Source organism: Gadus morhua, chromosome 18, assembly GCF_902167405.1.
Source record: "Gadus morhua chromosome 18, gadMor3.0, whole genome shotgun sequence".
Taxonomy (NCBI): Eukaryota; Metazoa; Chordata; class Actinopteri; order Gadiformes; family Gadidae; genus Gadus; species Gadus morhua.
The window spans coordinates 12,535,387-12,555,223 of NC_044065.1; the positions used below are offsets into that span (position 1 = coordinate 12,535,387).

Consider the following 19,837-nt stretch of genomic DNA (forward strand, 5'->3'; position numbering starts at 1 on the left):
CTGTGAAACCTGAGCACCCTCCCCCCAGCAGCCCGCCACGACAAAGTGTCCTTTTTCTTTTTTTCTTTTTCTAAACATGTGGTAGCCTACAATCGCACCAATTGGTTGACAGGTGATAAGAACTTATGGTCATTGGACTTTGTACCCTGGGGCTGAAAACCGTTTATTTATCCCCGTCCATGAGTCAGAGAGCCACACACACTTCGCCACGCTCTCGAACACACCGCCCTCTCATTTCGTCGGGTTCTGGGATTCCTCCTCGGGAGCGGACGGAACACACCGTCGCCATGTCGACGGAGGTGCGGATGGAGCCCGTGACGGAGATCCAATACGGCGGCGTGGGCCGCTGCAAGTGCTCCTTCTGGTTCGCCGTGGCGCACGACATCCTGGGCCTGGTCATCATGATGATGGGTGTGTTCGGCGGCTTCGTCATCCACGACCTGCTCATCTACGCCGGCTCCATCATCCTCTTCTTCAGCCTCATCTGGTGGGTGTTCTGGTACAGCGGCAACATCGACGTGCCCCCCGGGGAGCTGGAGGACGACGTGGGCATGGTGAAGATGAAGAAAGGCGGGCTGACCGGCGTCGTCAGGAGCATGTCCAGCCGCGTCTCCAGTGGCCTTCGCAGCTCCTTCCGGAGGACGAGCGGACGCTTCCGGCGGGACGCCCCGGCGGCGGGCGACGAGCCTCAGCACAGGGAGAGCAGGCCCTCCACCGGCAGCCAGATGAGGAACGTGGAGGTGGCTCTGTCCACCATCTCTGAGGTCACCGAGTCCACGGCCTCGTGAGGGAGACGCCGTCCCATGTGACCTGGCTGTGGTGGGGGGGGGGGGCCTGTGTCTTCAGGTCTCCAGAGAGGGAAACGGCTTCCATCGTTTCAGTGCTGGAGACGGCAGGCCGTCCACGGGTCGCCTTATGGGAAACATTGACATGACGTGGCTCTCCAGACCGCCGCTGAAGTAACTGAAACCACCGTCTAGGGGGGCGGATGTCAGCGATATGATATGATCTCACTCCGGTAAACATCTGCCCTCAGATCTGTGTTCATCTGGAAAATGTGTGTCACTATTCGACGGGTTTGTTCTGGAACCGGGAGACACTGGTGTGCAGAGCTGTTACTGTAATGATTAAACAGTATCGTGGACATGGGGACGCTTGGTAAGATGCACATGGTCTTATCTCTGAGATAAGAACATAAACTTTGGACACACACGGTGAGTTAATTTGAGGAAAGTACGGTAACTAAAGCACTCCAAACAATATTTCTCTTTCAAATCGTGTCTGATTTGTGTGGTAGCTTTTGAACCGTCTGTTCAGTTTGATAATGGTAATTTTTAAGTGAGGACTTTGATTAAGAGATAAAATTGATAACCAATAGTCCACTGTCTTAATGGGTCTGGTCTGTTGGTTATAAATATATAAAAGGCTGATCGGTCATATGGTCTATCAGTGATCAATCTTTATCCTTGCATTTTTCTAGTTATTCATTTATAGACTATTTTATACCTGTGACTTCCATATGTTTGGTAAATACCCAGGATTTATGCAACCATATATCCAGGGTTTATGTAACCATTACCTGTCCCAAGTATATTTATTATTATTTTGTCAATGTTGTCTACCGTCACATTACTTAATTGACCAATACATTGTACGGTTTATGTTTTAAATTAAAAATGGCATTAATGAACTGATATTGTACATTTGTTGTTATGCATCTGTCAGATGCATGACTATTATAACTATTATATTATTATATTATTACGGTTTTTAAGACTTTTCCGTTCATGTTGTAAAATAAAAAGCTAGCGTTGTACATAAAGGTTGCAGCTTACTTCCCGTGCAGTCACACCCTTTACCCGCTGGCCTTAACGTGGGAGGGGCCCTCACAATGTTATCAGTCAGAAGCTATTAATCATTATGTGAACTGCAGGTATGCAATCTCACTCAATCTCTTTGTGTTTCATGCATCCGAAAATCTAGTAAGTTGAATGATTCCAAACTCCTCTCTAAATAAATTGAACTTGGTCATTAGTACATCATCTTTGTTTTTGTTTCAGTAAATTGCTTTATTACGTGCAATTTTTAGGCGTAAAACCTACATTCATTATCATTGTCCCACAAACATACACACTCTCACACACATACACACGGTAATCCTGAGTCAACAAAATAGAGACAGACAGATTTAGATGCATTAATCTATGCATCAATAAAACATAACCAAAACATGCTCATAGCACATGGGGTTGAGCAAACCCATTTCAACTCATACCTTTGTTATTTGTTTTGCATAAATAATTAATTACATTGTTTTACACTTGAGCTTAGCTCAGCCCTATTCTAAAGTGCATAAGCAAAACAAATCTTGTTTCCCCGGAAAACTTGTGTGACCTTTGCGGCAGAGGGAACCCTGGGGACCTCATGACACTGTGTAACATGCTGAGGTCCTGCTCCCCTATGGAAGATGGAACTTATGTAAGCTGAAACCCTAATTGGGAGAGTCGAGCCAGTAGCATCACAAGGGGAATAGAAATAGCGAGTACTGCTGTGTTGTTTGAGTTTGGAGAGTATCTAGAGGAGAGAAAGCAAAACTCCCCTCAGGGGAGGAAGTCTTTGGAGGGAATATTTTCCTCCAAGTATCAAGAGACCATGGATAAGGTTAGAGGTTGAACAAGTGTGATGTCGGCAGGCGTCGAACGTAACAATACATACAAAATAGGATGTTAGGAACTGTATACAAAATACAGTTCCTATCAACTGTATTTTATATACTGTTGAAATGGCTAAAATAAACTTGAACTTGAACTTGAACCCGGGCCACACACAGTTCCTTCCCCCACCTGGACTCATCCTCCCAACAGGGGGGAAGACCATCTGGTACAGGTGAGGGGAAAAAAATAAGTATATTAATATTCATAATCATAAAGATCATTACAGCGTTCAACCTTTAGTAAATTGTATATTGCACACTGGGGGCTTGGGACAAGGTATCGGTTGTCATCCGCACAAGAGATTCTCTCAACACACAAAACACAGAAGATCTCTTGACATGAAGACATCACAATCAGAGGTGCACTGTCTCTGGACCCAAGGTAAAGACATCGACCAAGCCAGAAACAGAATTAACCGTATAACCTAATGAACAGCAAGGAAAAAACCTTGTGACTCTCTATTCATGGTTTTAAAATTGATAACAAACTTCTAAGCAATGGTTGGTAGAGATTTTTGATATATTTTGATACTTAAATTACTTATTCATGATATGAAATGTGTTCTCTCAAGTCCTGCCATGAGGATGATTTTGGTTGTGTTTTACATAGATCGATGTACCTCAATCTGTCTATCTGTCTTTCTTTCTGGCTCTGTGTTATTAATTCAGGATTAATGTGTGTGTGTGTGTGTGTGTGTGTGTGTGTGTGTGTGTGTGTGTGTGTGTGTGTGTGTGTGTGCGCGCGCGCGTGCGTGCGTGTGTGTGTGTGTGTGTGTGTGCGTGTGTCTGTACGTGTGTACATGTGTGCGCGTGTATTTGATACACGCATACATTGGTGTATTGGTAGCAGCCTTGGTCCCTCATCAAGTTTTTACCTTACCTCCCATTTCAAATTCCTTATACGTTTTTTAAGTTATTTGAAAATTATTATTATTATTTTTTTAACTGAATCTGCTAATAACTAAGTAATGACTCAAAACACTGTAGTGCCGCGTTGAGTTGATTGAAAACTACAAGTCCCACCAACCCGTCTTCCTCATCATGTGACACGGTGTGTTTTGCCATGTGACCACGCTCCATCGCCCTACCGTTTCCCTTTTCGCAGTGTCACAGAGGTAACAGGGAAAATACCTTTTCTTTTCAAACCGCCCTCACACAACAACCCCAGTGGCTCTTAAATTAAAACCCGGGGTGCACCAAGACAGGTTTTATTATGTGCTTGTCTTTTTATTATTCTTCAAAGTGAGACAAATATCAAGTCACCGGCAGGCCTCAGTGGACGGTGTAAGCATCAGTTGTCACCCCACGGTCGTGTGGTTGCACGACAGCAAGGAGAGCGTTATGAACCGGCCCACTGATAGCTTCTCCGGCTAATCGCCCCGGAAGGATGTGACGGTTCGCTGATTCTGGGTTTAACGAAGAATAGTGTTGACGATGAATTAAGTATTTTGGATGTCAATATTGAAGCTGACCTCAGAATGAACGGTAAGAATTGGCAGCAAAAGTTTTGTTGACACTCGTGTACATGTCAGATTGATGACTCCTTGATAACACACAATATATGAGGCTCACACATCTTGTCAGTGCTTAGCAGGGTTTGAACCGAATGCATGTCTCTTCATGAGACGTATATATATTCTGTATGTCAATGACGTTTTAATTGGCCCTCTGTGCAGTGAATATGTATTAAATATATGACCTGCTAAAGTATTATCAAACCTAATTGACGTATACTGCATGTAGTTCACGAGGAAATTTTGTTCATTTAGTTGTTTTGATTGCAGAGCACTGGCAGCAGTTTGCACATTGATCGAATAAGGGTCAATGGCAGGCTTCTCAATGACAAACGCGAGCTGAGATTTCAAACGTTACAAGATAAACATGATCTTGTGTAAAGCTTCGTGATACATCACTTTCTCCTCCTAAAAGATGATTTTCGAAACCTGTTTTATTATTTTAGTACGATAGTCCGTGTTGAGTGGTGGCAGTGATGGTGGCACCCACCAGGAAGATTCTAATGCTGTTCGCAACTAATAAAGTCAAACAGTATTAGTAAAATGATCAGCTTATACTGTGCGGTGGGGTGGTCCTCTGATCTCCAGGCACCCAGCAGAGTGACACCAAGAGACAACACCACCTGGAGAGGTTGCTGGATGCTGTTAAACAGGTGTGCCCACGACAGAAGAATGATACATAGATACACGTTATCTTATGACTTGTCTTTCAGTGCTGCTTTGTAAAACACGTTTACATGATGTGTTCCTCCCAACTCATTCATTACTGGAACAGTTTTGTTTTGTATTGTTATAAAGTAATAGCAATACAACTATTTATATGGGTTTATTTAGTGCAATGGTATTGTGTCTAGCTCAATTCAATGTTCATCAGTAGAAATTTGTTGCGCTACTTCACTGGCTGACGAGAATATTTGTGGTAATTTCATTTTATGCGCGTTGATTCAATATTTTGCAGGATCAAACAAGTCGGGGAAGGGGGTGGGGAAGAACCGAAGCGGAACCAAATGTACAAGCTCGGCAAATTAACTTTCTATTTCAAGTCTCGACTCAAACTAGTGTCAGGACCTTGTGAAAAATGTACTACTTATAAAAACGTAACGGATAATGAATCGACATCATGCATATTCATTCGGCAGCCCATTTGTACCTCTGTGGAGTCCCATTCATCCCTTTTATCCATATTATCACCCCCAGTGCATAACAGTGGATCAGTCGGAGTGGCTCTATGGACTGGCTAATCTATCTTGACACGTTTTAATTCCACTTAACACAACGTTTCGCTGTTTTCAATGCCTTCCCGCTTCTTATGCACAGCGCTCACAGAGAAGGTTTTGTATTCCCTGTAGTCCATTACTGCTCTCCTCCATATCTTTCCAGTGCCAAATCCGCTTCGGGGGCAGAAAAGAGATCGCTTCGGACTCAGACAGCCGGTAAGACTTTCACTTTATTATTAACTTAAGGCACGCGTGCCTGGTGGTTAACCATCCTTAGGGTGGAGATGGAGCCACCACTCTGCTGCAGCCCACCACACACACTGGAGAGGCTTGACCTCCGCCCACCCGCTTGCCAGCTCGCCTCCGTCTCTTGCGGCCCTCTGAGATTCACTAACGAAGGACGTCTGTCACTTCGTCCACTGTGTGTGAAACACACTCGCAGTCCAGACTCTGAATTTGAGGTCACACATTCTCATGTGCTGAACTTGGCTTGCGGAAACGGGGTACCTAGCTCCGTAGGATCTTCAGAATCCCCTCCCTGTGTTAAAATCAACAAATTGAAGACCCTTCCGGGCACATTATTAACCCCAGTATTACTATTGACTTATTGACCTGCCCTAGCACCCTGTGTAGTGGCCTGCTCCTCCTGCTCCACTTATTTGAACTATTAACCAATAGTTTGAAGATCTAAGTGTGTTCAGTTCCATTTAACATGTTTGATAAAAGAATGACCAGCATGCGTGCGTGCGTGCGTGCGTGCGTGCGTGTGTCTGTCTGTCTCCCTGTGTGTCTCTGCAGGGTGATCTGTCTGTGTGCCCAGTTTGAGACGGTGTTTCAGCATGGCCTGAGGAAGACCAGCGGGCTGGCGCTCACGGCCGCGGCACTCAAACAGGCGGCTGGGTTCGCCAACAAGACAGAAACGGGTAGGCTGCTCCCAGCGACCGCCTTCTTCTCTCTCTCTAGGACAGGGATGGGCAACTTTCATGATAAAGAGGGCCACATTTTTCATCATAAGCATCAGAGGGCCACATGACTGCACACTTCAACTAAACGTGAGCTGAGAGAAGCTACACAATTTTGAATTTGGTAGATACGATTCCTGTATTCTGGTGCATTTTGGGGATGGCCACTACCTAAAAAATCTTCCAGGATCGTAACCTATGTACGGTATGTTAATTGAACCAACATAGTATACATTCATTTTGTTTTCCATGCCCACTAAGACACATGAATGGTTGGTATTTTTATCAGTGCAAAGGGCACATACATCATCATTCAATGATGCCACAAAACCGAAAAACAGTGGCCCAACATTAAGTGCAACAACTCAATGAACTCAAACCCAAGAAGCATGATATTCATTGCAGTTGTAGTAGTTGTAGTGGCGACTAAAGTGGATATCTTTAATGACTGATATCGTTTCTAAGCAAACTAGACGCATGGGTTTAAGTCGAGTTTTCTGTAACTCGATCAATTATTATTATTATCATTATTATTATTATTATTATTATTATTATTTTTATTTATCATTATTTTTAATTATGTGCGGGCTTGACTGAGTGAGGATGCGGGCCGTATGCGGCCCGCGGGCCGCCAGTTGCCCATCCCTGCTCTAGGAGGAGAGGAGGGCTTTCCTGTATTCATACCAACGGACGGTTGCTCTGCATGCACAATACTGCTATTTGTATCTCTTTATTCCTTCTTTTGTTTCTCTGTCACTGCTGAGTGGGAGCGTTTTCTAAATTATTAAAACACAAACCACTCTGAAGGTTAGGTCCCGTGACGTCATGTATATGTTGAATCAATATTCGTGAGTGAAACCCATTAGCAGGAACCGTATCCTCACTGTGGTGGACTCTATTCTCCAGTGAAACAGGACCTTTCAACCACCACACAAGATGGCACACACACACAGAAGTACCTTCAATTTATGTCTCATATTGTTTTACAGTGCATATGCTAATTGCTCATAAATGCAAAACAGTAGAGCCCCCCATTGCACCCATTTCTACTAATTAACATGCCTTGGAAAGACTGTTAGACATCTATTTTTATAAGGTAGTTCTATAAAAGAAGACTTTGTGGTGGCAGTGAACCCTGATTAGCGCGGGTGTGGGTAAATGCAGAGTGAATTGGAAACAAGCTCTGTGTAGTCACGGCAACACGGCACGCTGTGAGGTGTGGAAGGGATTTTATCAGTTAAAGACTTCTCCTGGGAGTCTTAACTAGATATCTGTGTGAATGCTTCGTTAAACTTTGACCACTGGCCTCTTGACAGAGGAGCGCTGCTCCAATGAAATATATTCTGGTAAACTCTTCCTGTTCTACAGGAAGAGTTTACTGGTAAACTCTTCCTGTTCCCTGCAAATTTCTTGGTTTCCTGTCTCTTGCCTTGTATTTATGGTCTGTGTCTGCTATGACCCTCCGATCATAACACATTCAAAATGTTTTCTTCTTTTTCTCCTCTCCTCCCTGCACGCCTCTACTTCAACCGGCCTTTCACTCCTGCATCTTCCTTTACAGTTTAATTGTAATTGAATTCTGCTGTGCAGACCTTCTGTGTGATACGGATTTAGTCAAAATTAAAAAATAAATGCTACAGCCCTCAGGCCACATCAAGATGATTTAAAATGTGCTCTATAAATAAATTATGATTTGTGACCTGGCTTAACTCTTCCATCCATCATCTCTGTCTCTGTCCCTGGTTTTCCCTCTCTCTCCCCTCTCTCCTCTCTCTCTTTCTCTCTCTCTCTCTCTCTCTCCCCCCCCCCCCTCTCGGTCTCTCTGTCTCTCTCTGTCTCTCTCCCCCTCTCCCTCTCCCCCTCTCTCTCTGTCTCTCTCCCCCTCTCTCTCCCTCACCAGAGCTGACCTTCTGGTTCTATGTGAAGGAGCACCTGAACCGCCATGAGCTGCAGCGGTTCTACGCTCTGCGCCACATCTCGTCGGAGCTGGGTCGCGGCCGGGCCTGGCTGCGCTGCGCCCTCAACGAACACTCGCTGGAGCGCTACCTGCACACGCTGCTCGCCGACCGCCGCCGCCTCGGGTGTGTGCGCGTTTGTGTGTTTCTGTGTGTGTGTTTGAGTGTAAGAGAGAGAGGCTCCATACTGTGCATAGCAAAGTATCTTTCATTCATATGTTTATAGGAGATATTTTATATGGGACTATTTATCTATTTTTACTATTTCATATTTGTATATTTAGTATTTAATATTAGATTTTTTTTGGGCTTAATTTTTTCTCTGCTTTGACAATGTAAACGTTTGTTTCCTATGCCAATAAAGATTTTTGTAAATTAATTGAATTTGAATTTAACAGAGAGACTTGGTTTTTATGTTCCTCTCGGTCCAAATGTCAGTGACTAAAGACACAGATTTTCCCTTTGTAGCTTCCTCTGTATTTTCCTCCAGAACCTCATACTGCGGCTCTCATTTCCTTCCAGAACATTCTATGAAGACTGGGCCTTCGTCCTAGATGAAGAGCGGGCCAGCATGCTCCCAACCATGGCAGCCGGTAAGAGTACATGTCATAATGTCTCACTCCTGCTGGGTCGGTCTCACTCTTAGAGCGTGCCTTTAAGCGTGTTATTATCTGCTTATCGGGCGTGTCGTGTAAATTACATCTTCCGTTGTATCTCCCAAGAAAAACTAGTTTGTCCCGGTTGACTTTGTGTAGGGCAAGATCAGACCAGATTTGGGCCCAGCCAGACCATAGGAAACTTGCGTACTCAACACAGCAATACACAGTAGAATGCATCAAGCCCCCAGGCCTAACGACGGGAGCATTTCCCTCAAAACAAACCACGTCAACAATCCATGAATAATATACTACTATAGGGCTCCATGGGAAGCCGCTCTGAAGAGTTCCCTGCAGGGGGTCCAAACATACAATGGCCCCCCACTGATGGAACCTGATCACCTGACTGTAAACCTTCCCAGATCTCAGCTCCCGGCTTCCATTTGCATTTAATCACTGGCCATATGGTTGGTGAGTGTGCTTTGATATTGATGTTGAGGTATGAGTTGCTATGCTTTTTCCTTGGCTCAGATCCCATTGAGAGGATTTATATTCTTCTGTTTTCATCGGGCTTTCCCCCCTAAGGCAAAGGCTTCTGCAGCTCTAGCACTGTATTGTATTGTAATTGTATATAGGAACAGAACACCCAGCGGGGCTACTATCATGTGGCTGGAAGAGGAACCAGGGGGCGCACACACACACACACACACACACACACACACACACACACACACACACACACACACACACACACACACACACACACACACACACACACACACACACACACACACACACACACACACACACTAGATTGGATAGTGAGCAGGTACTTGGTATAGAGAGGGTACTCAAGCTACTTAAGGTACTATGGTTCTACTGTACCTTATTTTTCTCTCTGTCTACTCTATGTACTGTTTACTATTTATTTGTGTAACAGACGCTCTTTTGCAAAGGAGCCTGCAGTTAATACAGAGAAATAACATTAAGGACTAGGTGGGGTAAGAAATTGAATTTACATACATATTATTTAGGAGCAGGTAGGGGTTAGACAGTGAACACAGAGACAGGTCATTAAGGAGCAGGTAGGGGTAGACAGTGGCTTCAGATACATGTCATCAGGAGCAGGTAGGGGTAGACAGTGAACACAGAGACGGGTCATAAAGGAGCAGGTAGGGTCAGACAGTGAACACAGAGACAGGTCATTAAGGAGCAGGTAGGGGTAGACAGTGGCTTCAGATACATGTCATCAGGAGCAGGTAGGGGTAGACAGTGAACACAGATACATGTCATCAGGAGCAGGTAGGGGTAGACAGTGAACACAGAGACGGGTCATAAAGGAGCAGGTAGGGTCAGACAGTGACGAAGAACAACCAACCATTAAGAACCTATAAACGACTCAAGTGTCACACACATGGCTCTCCGTCTAACCACACTGCTAAGCAGAGCACATTCCTCCGCCCGCTCTCTCCTTAAAAACGTTCTCTCAGCTTTCTCCCTCCCTCCCTCCCTCCCTCCCATCATCCCTCCCCCACTCCATCCCTCCAGGCCTCAACTCCATCCTGTTTGCCATCAACATCGACAACAGCGACCTGAACGGCAGCGGGGCGGCGGCCACGCGGGGGCCGGGCGGCGGCCCCGCCTCCTCGGTGTCCCACCTCCTCAAGGAGTCCACGCAGGGCATCGGCAGCCTGTGGAAGGAGTCCACCCAGGGCGTGAGCAGCCTGCTGCGGGAGATCGGCACCGTCACCACCAGCGCCGCCGCCGGCGTGGTGCCCGGGTTCACGCTGCGGGCCGACGCCTCGGACCCGCTGCCCGTGGTGCCGCGCAGCGCCTCCGCTGGTAGGGGGGGGGGGACACTGGGGTTTTATCTAAGTGTTGAAATTAAATTTTTGCCCAAAAGCGAATGGAGGGCTCGAGGGTGGTGGTGGACGTTGGAGCAGCTGTAGGGAGTCTTAGGAGTTGTGAGGGTTCCTTAGGCGGGAGCACTTGGGAGACATAAGGGCTTTGTGTTTTAGCAGTCAAGTGTGCTTTTGTTTTGTTTTGTTTTGGAGATTGTAATGCTGCGCACTCGCTTGACATCGTGATGATTTGAGGGGAACAGTTGTGATTGGCCACGTCTGCAAGCAAAATAAAACCTGAGCTAGCAGTTTGTCTGGTTCCCATGCTAGCTGCACGCACTCCCAGACACGTCGTTGTTTTACACCGTGTCAGCAAGATGGATAAACAGGAAGGTGACACAGGAAATACAGGAATACAGTGTGTGACTAAAATAAGTCCATCGCACTCGACCACTTCTGCCGTGACGGACGTAGCTCCCGTTGAGACGTTTCAGACGCAGGATGTTCCGTCTTCCAAAACAGTTTCCTTTTCCGTTGCCATAACGATGTGTGCACCCCTCCCCAGACTCGGGCCTGCGGCGGGAGCGCCGTCGGAGGAAGAAGGTCACCAACATCATCTCCTTCGACGACGACCTGGACGGGGACGGGGCGGGGGACGAAGAGGAGGGTGGGGGCGAGGATGAGGAGGACCGCCCCCGCCGGCCCCCCGCCATGAGGAAGAGCCACACGGCGCCCGCGGCGGCCACCGGCGCCCCCGTCACCCAGGCCAGCGTGGAGGAGGAGGCGGAGGAGGAGGCGGAGGAGGGGGTGGGGGAGGGGGTGGGGGAGGAGAGGGCGGACCCCGTGCTGGAGCCCGCCTTCTCCCTGGCCTTCCCGCCTCTGCAGAACGGGCTGGGGGAGCCGCAGGAGAAGCTCAGCTGGGTGGGCTCCCCGAGGGCCCTGCGTTCCCCCCCCTCGGCCGCCCCGCCCCCTCCCCCTCCCCCGGTGGCCCCCCCGCCCCAACTGCCGGACAGGAAGAGCATCGACAACGAGGAGGAGGAGGAGGAGGAGGAGGAGGATGAAGAGGATGTTTACAAACCCAGAGCGCCCACCCAGGGAGAGGTGCCGGCGGCCTCCGATCGGTGCGTTCAGCGCTCGGCGCTCGCCTCGCTTTGGCTTGTCTTTGATGTGTCTTACGCTGTTTGGTTCTGTGGTTCTGTGTGTGTTACGCTCCACTTCCTGTGGAAAAGGTTCCTCACATTTAGTCCAGGCCAATACATTTAATTTAGTATGGCCTTCATTCACACTTCACAGTCACCGTCGCAAAGGACTTCACACGCCCACATCTCACTACAGCCCCCCAACCTTAAGGAAGAGAGCTTCAGAAGGAACACATTCGACTATAATACCAGCCTGCTTGTTTTCTGTACCCTCAGCAACATGGAGAAGATACTTTAATAGAGGACTGACCTGTACCTGTTGAACCTACCTGATTGCTTCACAGGGTGGTGGTGGGAAGTCTGTCCAGTGTCTCAACGTGGAGCCCCCTGCAGGTGATGACTGAGCACTGCAGCTCAGACATCCTTATCCCAGTGACCCTAGCAGACCGACAGCCAGGTAGGAAGGAGCCAGAAGGCTGTGGTGCCAACCCATCTAGGTCTTTTTTGAGGGGCGCATGAGCTCAATATCCTGCCAGAGTGGGATGACTCAAATTGGAAAGGTTCTGGGTTTGAAACTCAATGTCCACATGAGCCTACCTGAAGGAACTCTATAGCAATATATCCTAAACCCTAATTTGCTCATTGATGGCATGTATCTAAATAAGACAGTCTTCTAAAAATGTCTGAGTAAATTATGTTGAGGGGGACAACTTTAGCATGATATTGAATGATATTATTGTGTACATTTTTAGACATTTTTAGACTTAGACTAAAATAACTTTTCCTGCTACAGCCAGCCATGGTACATACTTGTCCAACATTAATTAACTAACAAACTGCTATAGCAAATGGCTATTTCAGATCTCTATACTTTTGTTTTCAAGCATACAAGGACCTATTTTTGACTGGGGTCATCGCTTTTGTCGAAGAATTTATTTTTCTAACTTAACTTTCCACTGTAACGAGTCATACTTTTAATTTGAAGTTTATTTGCTCCACCATGAGTTTCACCAAAGTAAAACAATACCCACACCCAATTTTATTTTAAAATCAATTTGCTCTGTGGAGAACCCCCAAATGAAAAAATAGATAACCATGCTACCAAGCTGTTCCAGAGTTTAGGAACAAAAGCAGTAGTGAAAAGTCTTGGTTTTTCAAGTCATGCCACCCATGGTATGTAATTTTCAGATGTTTTTTTGTTTCTTAGTTCTAAATGCAGTTTTCATGTTTTAAATAATTTAAGCAACTTCTCCAAGTTTTGTAGCGTTTAGACTTTGTTAAATGTTCTCCAACGGTGGTTGGCGAGATAACAGCGTTGTCCAACTCTAAAATATTCACAACTAAAATATTTAGCTTGTGAGGAAGTGGTTCAATTATCTGCGTTTTCTATACGCTTTTCAACCCAACCACAATCTGGCTTCCTACCGTCCACTCAGATTGCATTGTTTCCCCGGCACACATTCAGCAGCGGCAGCTAGAGATACAATTCAAACACGCGCCCTTAAATCTCCTGCGACGATCTTATGGGGACATTTTGGTGTTGTTTCAGTGAACTCTATGGAGGATGCCATGGCTTACCCTGGCCGCCGTGACTCCACAGAACCCGAAGGCCCCTGTGAGAGAAGCAGGACCCAGCTCCAGTTCACGTAAGGCCCCCTTTTTTCTGCTTCGGCCCCTCTGCATCGCATGGATCTCCTAACATTGAGTATTATTAACACATGCGTTAGATTTATTTTCTGCATCTATTGTATATTTATATTGGTTTCCCTTGTTTAAGATCTTCTCCTGCTTGCTTTGTGGTCGGCTCTCAAGTAAATCTTTTTTATTTTATTTTTTTGGGCATTTTCCAAAAAACTGTTTTAGTAATGCCTCCTAATACGCTTCCTTTTCCTCGCGTTCTGAACTAATGAGCTAATTTGTGTTTCAGTGTGCTCTACAGAACTGATGCAATAATACTTTCATTGCATCCATTTTGTGAAGCACACACATACGTTTGCTGTTCTCGGATTTCATAACCGCTCTCTCAACACCGGACGTATTGCGGACAGTGAATGCTGCAGTGTGTGTTGTGTAGTGTGTGTCATACAGTGTGGTTGTGTGTGTGTGTGTTCAGGATGGAGTCTAGTCCACCTACCCAGGCCGCTCCCCTCTCCACCATACTGCCAACCCCTGGACTTCCTGAAACCATGACCCTGGGTGAGTCAGAATCCCTCTCTCCCTTTATGTGGGTATCCATATACCTGGGTTATTAACATGGGCTTATTATCAACACAGGAGTAGATAGAAAATAATTGAATTGCATTTGTTGGATAATGAATTGATTTGGGGGATGATATGTTCGTTTCCATTGGTCAAAAAGCGTGTTGTGTGGGGTTTTCACAAAGCCTATCTTTCTTATTGGTTGAAGACAAGCATACACCAAACATGTGAAAAAGACGGTTGAAGATGAAAATATCAGCTTGGATGGCATCATGTTTGAGTCGCAAAAGCAGTAGAATGCATCGAGCCTGGTTTTGCGCTGGGATTAAAGAACGTCCACCGGGTGGCACTGTCGGTCTAGCATAACCAGTCCTTTGAGAGTAAGAAAAGCCGTTTCTGAGTGGAAGCTTGAGGAACTGAACAAAAATGCTTGCCGTTTTCATTTATATTTATTCGTAGAGATTTTTTTTTCAGTAGGGATTATTGGAAATGACGATGACGATGGTTGTGGTTCAATGTGTCCAATAGGCCTCAAACCGATAGACACACAGACACACGCAACAACACATTCACACATGCACAATCAGGTTGTGGTTTGTCTGTGTGTGTGTGTGTGTGCATGTACGTGTGCGTGTGCGTGTGTAAGTGCGCATGCATATGTGTCTGTCTGTGTATCTTTGTGTCTGTGTGTGTTTATCTTTGTCCTCCAAATCCAAAAATCTGAAATTGATTTTGCAATCATCACAGCCTGTGATGAAGTGCGTTGGAATGTAGAACTGTATGACTATCTTCTCAACTGGCGGCGGTTGACAGCACTCACTCCATGCCAACCAGCAGCCAAAACCTGTAGCAGTCCTTGAATTCTCTGCTGCTCCCAAAACTGCTTTTAGTCCTTTGTTTTGTTATACACGCACCGAGGTGTTTTTGCAGCTGATGATCTGGCGGCTGCCACAAGGCTAGCTCTGTTGACGCAATGGCATGTACGCCCCTTTTCCATCAGAGCGTTTGGGCCGTGCAGTGTCAAACCATGCCGCCCTGATTTGCGTTCCAATGACCAGTCCATTACTGCTGATTTACGTTTCCATTTCTCCGAGGGAGGGCCAAAGTGCACCTTCGCTGCCTCCTAGCAGGCTGCACTGATGTCAGCCCTGGGTGCTGTTGGGAGCCATAAGTTATCCTACAGATTGTAGGAATTATTTAAGACCAAAACTGACAATAACTGCGTGCTTGTGTCCGAGATAAATCGCCATTCATATAGAGTAATGCTCGAGTTCTCAACAGCTTGATTTGTTATTGTTAATTTTTCCAATCACTATTATATGCGCCTTAAATACGATATTTGCTTGCGTTAGAAAATAGATTTGTTGAAAAACAGCCGATTTATTTCAGACGAGACTGTTCTAAACGCAGCATATTGTTCAAATTTCACACTATTAGATAGTTGATTGATAAACAACGTCTTTTTTTCCTAATATCAAGGACACACACACACACACACACACACACACACACACACACACACACACACACACACACACACACACACACACACACACACACACACACACACACACACACACACACACACACAAATACACACAGACATACACACACACACGGCCAGATGCTCAGATGAGCAACATCCTCAGCTGCTGTGTGTGTGTGTGTGTGTGTGTGTGTGTGTGTGTGTGTGTGTGTGAGTCCACACAAGTTTAGTGACACACAGAGAGAGAGAGAGGGACAATCTACAGTATTTGTATTTGTTTGGATGGAGAATATTGGTGTGATGGCGTACGAGCTGATCTTTGGTGGATCCATTCAGTCTTGACAGCGAGTGAGTGGGATGGAGTCCATTAATTGGGCAGTATGGAGGCTATAATTCACACGCGGCCTCCATTACCACAGCCTGCTGGCCGCTAATGCATCTATTATTGGAGCCATTGTACAAGATTGTATAGACACCCGCACCCTCAAGCAGGCACGCTGTCGCACATGCACACACACACACACACACACACACACACACACACACACACACACACACACACACACACACACACACACACACACACACACACACACACACACACACACACACACACACACATATTTCGGCAACGTCATCTTAGTAGCGGCATTCATGTTCAAGATCTTACAAGTGCACACACACACACACACACACACACTCGCACTCGCACTTGCACTCGCACTCAAATGTATATGCACCCATTTCAGACCAGCACATTGTAATGATATAAAGGCACTGACTAACATGACTCACATACGCATGCACATTTCCATATGTGTGTAGTCGCTGTCCAGGAGCGAGGACATGGGGCCCCAGGGCCGCCCTGAGGGCCTAATGACCCCCTAGCCCCCCCCCCGTGGGCACACCAGGGGTCCCGCCTATTCCAGCCCTGTGGATTTCGAGAGCCACCCTCATACAGTCAGGGACCTCCACTCCTACACCGCTTTTATCCACCACTTCTCATCACCTTCCAACCCATTGCGGGCCCCTCCCTCGGTCTCAGACTCCTTTTCCTCGTTCCCGCTCATCCTCCTCCCTCTTCGCCTCCTCAGTCATCTCTTCCTTCCTCTGTTTGTTGTGTTCTTCTTTCTTATTCCCCTCCTCCTCTTTTCATCCTTCTGCTGCCTCACCTCCTCCTCCTCATCCTCCTCCTTCATTCTTTATCTCCTCCCGCTCCTTTTTCCCTTTCTCCTTCTCCTCCTCCTCCTCTCGCTTCATTCCCCACCACCTCCTCCTCCTTTCTCTGCATCCTTCATTCTCCTCCCCCTCCTTCTTCTTCTCCTTCCACCACTACCACTGGCCAGAGCAGATCAGGCTCTGAGCTTCTGGTTCGACCAGATGTGCTTGAGTCAGGATTACACAACACTGATGGTCTCTCTTCTATGTTTTGGTGTGTTTCCGTGTGTATGCTCATGTATGTATGTATGTATGTATGTATGTATGTATGTATGTATGTATGTATGTATGTATGTATGTATGTATGTATGTATGTATGTATGTATGTATGAATGTATGCATGTATCTATGTATCTATGTGTGTGTTTGTTTGTAAGTAGGTGCTTATCTTTGTTTATACTCGGCCTTGAACACCTGCTCGTGCGTCTTTGTGTGAGTGCGTGTGAACATGTGTGTGTGTATGTGTGTGTTCGTTTGTAAGTAGGCAAGTAGTAAGTAGGTGCTTATCTATGTTTATACTCGGCCTTGAACACCTGCGCTTACGTCATGTGTGAGTGCGTGTGCATGCACATGAAGTATGTGCCTATGCACATTAAGTGTGTGTGTGTGCGTTTCCCCCCAGTGCGTGCATGCTGATGACCGTGTCACATCTCGCTCGGCGGGAGAATAGATTTACATTAGGTCCAAATGATCTCCGTAGATCAGCGTTGGTACTTCTGGCTCCGCATCCAGTGAGGGCAGGCTGTTTAGAGCACTTGTGCATGTGTGTCACCATGACGACGAGCCGCTATGGCCTCTGGTGTCACCGCTGCCGTGCTCTGTGGCCAGCGACGGCACCAGCCAAACAGCGGGAGAACGTTCTGGAACATTCTGACCAGAGCTGCTGTTAGTGTGTCGGTTACTCTGTACAGCAGTCTTTCATATACGTACTGTTCGGTATGTATTTGGTATTATGTAGTGTTTTTCGAAAGTTTCGTATTTTATCTTTTGACATTGAATAGAAAGTATTGAGTTTATTGAGATTAAAATTTGTCCGTATTTCATTCTAGAATTTGTTCCTTAGTTTTTATTCCCATGAAATGGTGTTTCGCACGATTTGTTAATTAATTAGCTTAATCCTACCTTACTCTGGCAGACTGATATTTGTGGTTTTTTGAGGTCTGATTCTGAATTGTCATTCCTTTTTGTAAAAAAGAAAAACTGTAAAATAAATATATAAGTCACACAGACATTAGCTGCTATGGTGATTTGCGCTCTTACTTTGTGTGATTGTGGTTAACGTTAACTGTTGTTGTGTTCCTCCAGTGGAGCTCCGCCAGGCCATCGTAGCCCTGATGAACAGGAAGGATGAACTGGATGAACTCAACACGTATGTTCCACTCACGCACGCACACACCCGCATGCACGCACGCACGCACGCACGCACGCACGCACGCACGCACGCACGTAGGCACAGCGTTTTGTATCTAATTTGCTATTAGGATCCACGGGGACACATGGAGTTAAGAGGGCCCTGTTGACGACTGTGCTCAGAGTACGAATGGCGTCGTAGTAAAGGAGAATCTGAGGTTTTTCATCCTGGACTCTATTTTCCAATCATTTGAGGTCTCAGGGTCTAATGCAGACAATTACTATTTTTAATGGGTCCTATTACGCTGCAGCGAAAGCTGTAGCTGTAAGCCATGAAAAACGGCCTTCGATGGTATCCTTTGGGCGAGCAGTTCCCGTCACTGTACTAGTGTACAATGCACCTCTAAGGTGCTTGTTTTGGCCACATTATACTCCCAACATTATGGAAAGGATCCCTATAGAGAAATAAATCCTCTTTCTCTACCTTTCGCTTGATCCGGTCTGTTTGTTATTGTGTGTTACCACTCAGGGGAGCCACAGAGAATGATGGGAACGTGAGTGAGAGCCGGAGAGAGGAGAGATTGTTGTGTTGGACCACAGAGAGAGCATCTTGCTGTTATCTGGTGTAGATTTGGGGTGGGGGAGAGAGGAGTTTTAATGACAATAGGGACATTTCCTGCAACAAATCAACTCTTCAGAGGCTTCTCATTGAGCCAGACATGGTAAGACGCAATGACAAACAGAGCGTGATGAAACAACAAGTTTTATTTCACGGTAGGGATCTTCTCCATAATGATGGAATATAATCTGAGCCTCTCAGTGGCAAAGACTTACTTTGCTTACTTTAGAGGACAAACATTAATGGGCCCTTATGGCTCCAAAGGATTGCATTGCAGCCCGTTTTTGCGGATCATGGCTGCGGCGTTCTCGCTCAATACTGGACAAATCTCAAAAAGTGTTTTTCCGCATTAGACCCTTAAATCCAAAGTGGGCGGAAAAAAGCAAATAGGCTCCAGGTTGAAAAGTCCCTAAATCCTTTATTTAAACGGTGTCTTTGAGGGTGTTGGGTACTTGCTATTACGTTTAAGCATCGATATGTCCTAAGATCCCTTGGTCGGTTTTTATCCCACAGTGCCGACCTTCAGATTAGTGAATCATTCTATGAACCCATTTTCCACAGAATTAAGTGTTAAGTGGCCGCTACACCGGACCACTTAACAAAAGGTGTGCCCCTGCTCCGTGGAGCGAGGCCACCGTCTGGGGGGCCGTTTCCCCAGTGGGGCTGACCGTTGAGCCCTGCCCCCCCCCCCCAGGTCTCTGCGCAGCCTGCTGGACGGGGAGATGGAGCACTCGGCGGTGCAGAGGCAGGAGACGGACTCCCTGCAGAGGAAGCTGACGGAGCTGGAGGAGCGGCACGCGGCCAGGGTGCAGGCGCTCGGCAGGTAGGGCGTGGTCCCCAGCTGTGGAGGGGGAGGGCCCAGGCTGGGGGGAGTGATCGCCGGTTTGAAACGACTGAGGTTCAGTGGCAGTGTTGATTTGATTGGAAATGAGTTGAAATTAAATGATTTAAAATTTAATTTAATTGGGATGATTTTGAATGTAATCGTTCTTTTTTTTTTAAGTTGAATTGATTTTTAGATTTATCTT

General features: G+C 46.4%; 2 protein-coding genes across 2 annotated transcripts in view; both read left to right on the plus strand.

Moving 5' to 3' along the window:
• Positions 1–39: 39 nt before the first annotated feature.
• Positions 40–2,042, plus strand: si:dkeyp-72e1.6 (transmembrane protein 238). Its single transcript, XM_030340644.1, has one exon. The coding sequence runs from the start codon at positions 126–128 to the stop codon at positions 786–788; it is 663 nt and encodes a 220-aa protein (XP_030196504.1). The 5' UTR covers positions 40–125; the 3' UTR covers positions 789–2,042.
• A 1,721-nt stretch (positions 2,043–3,763) lies between these two features.
• Positions 3,764–19,837, plus strand: part of snx29 (sorting nexin 29) — a 106,676-nt gene continuing 90,602 nt past the window's right edge. The window contains exons 1-13 of the mRNA XM_030339681.1: positions 3,764–4,198; positions 4,816–4,880; positions 5,608–5,660; positions 6,243–6,367; positions 8,307–8,487; positions 8,884–8,954; positions 10,506–10,799; positions 11,364–11,919; positions 12,282–12,394; positions 13,487–13,583; positions 14,051–14,133; positions 18,146–18,209; positions 19,504–19,632. Coding sequence (XP_030195541.1) covers positions 4,192–4,198; positions 4,816–4,880; positions 5,608–5,660; positions 6,243–6,367; positions 8,307–8,487; positions 8,884–8,954; positions 10,506–10,799; positions 11,364–11,919; positions 12,282–12,394; positions 13,487–13,583; positions 14,051–14,133; positions 18,146–18,209; positions 19,504–19,632 — 1,838 coding nt within the window. The 5' untranslated portion in view covers positions 3,764–4,191. The remainder of the gene's footprint in view (positions 4,199–4,815; positions 4,881–5,607; positions 5,661–6,242; positions 6,368–8,306; positions 8,488–8,883; positions 8,955–10,505; positions 10,800–11,363; positions 11,920–12,281; positions 12,395–13,486; positions 13,584–14,050; positions 14,134–18,145; positions 18,210–19,503; positions 19,633–19,837) is intronic.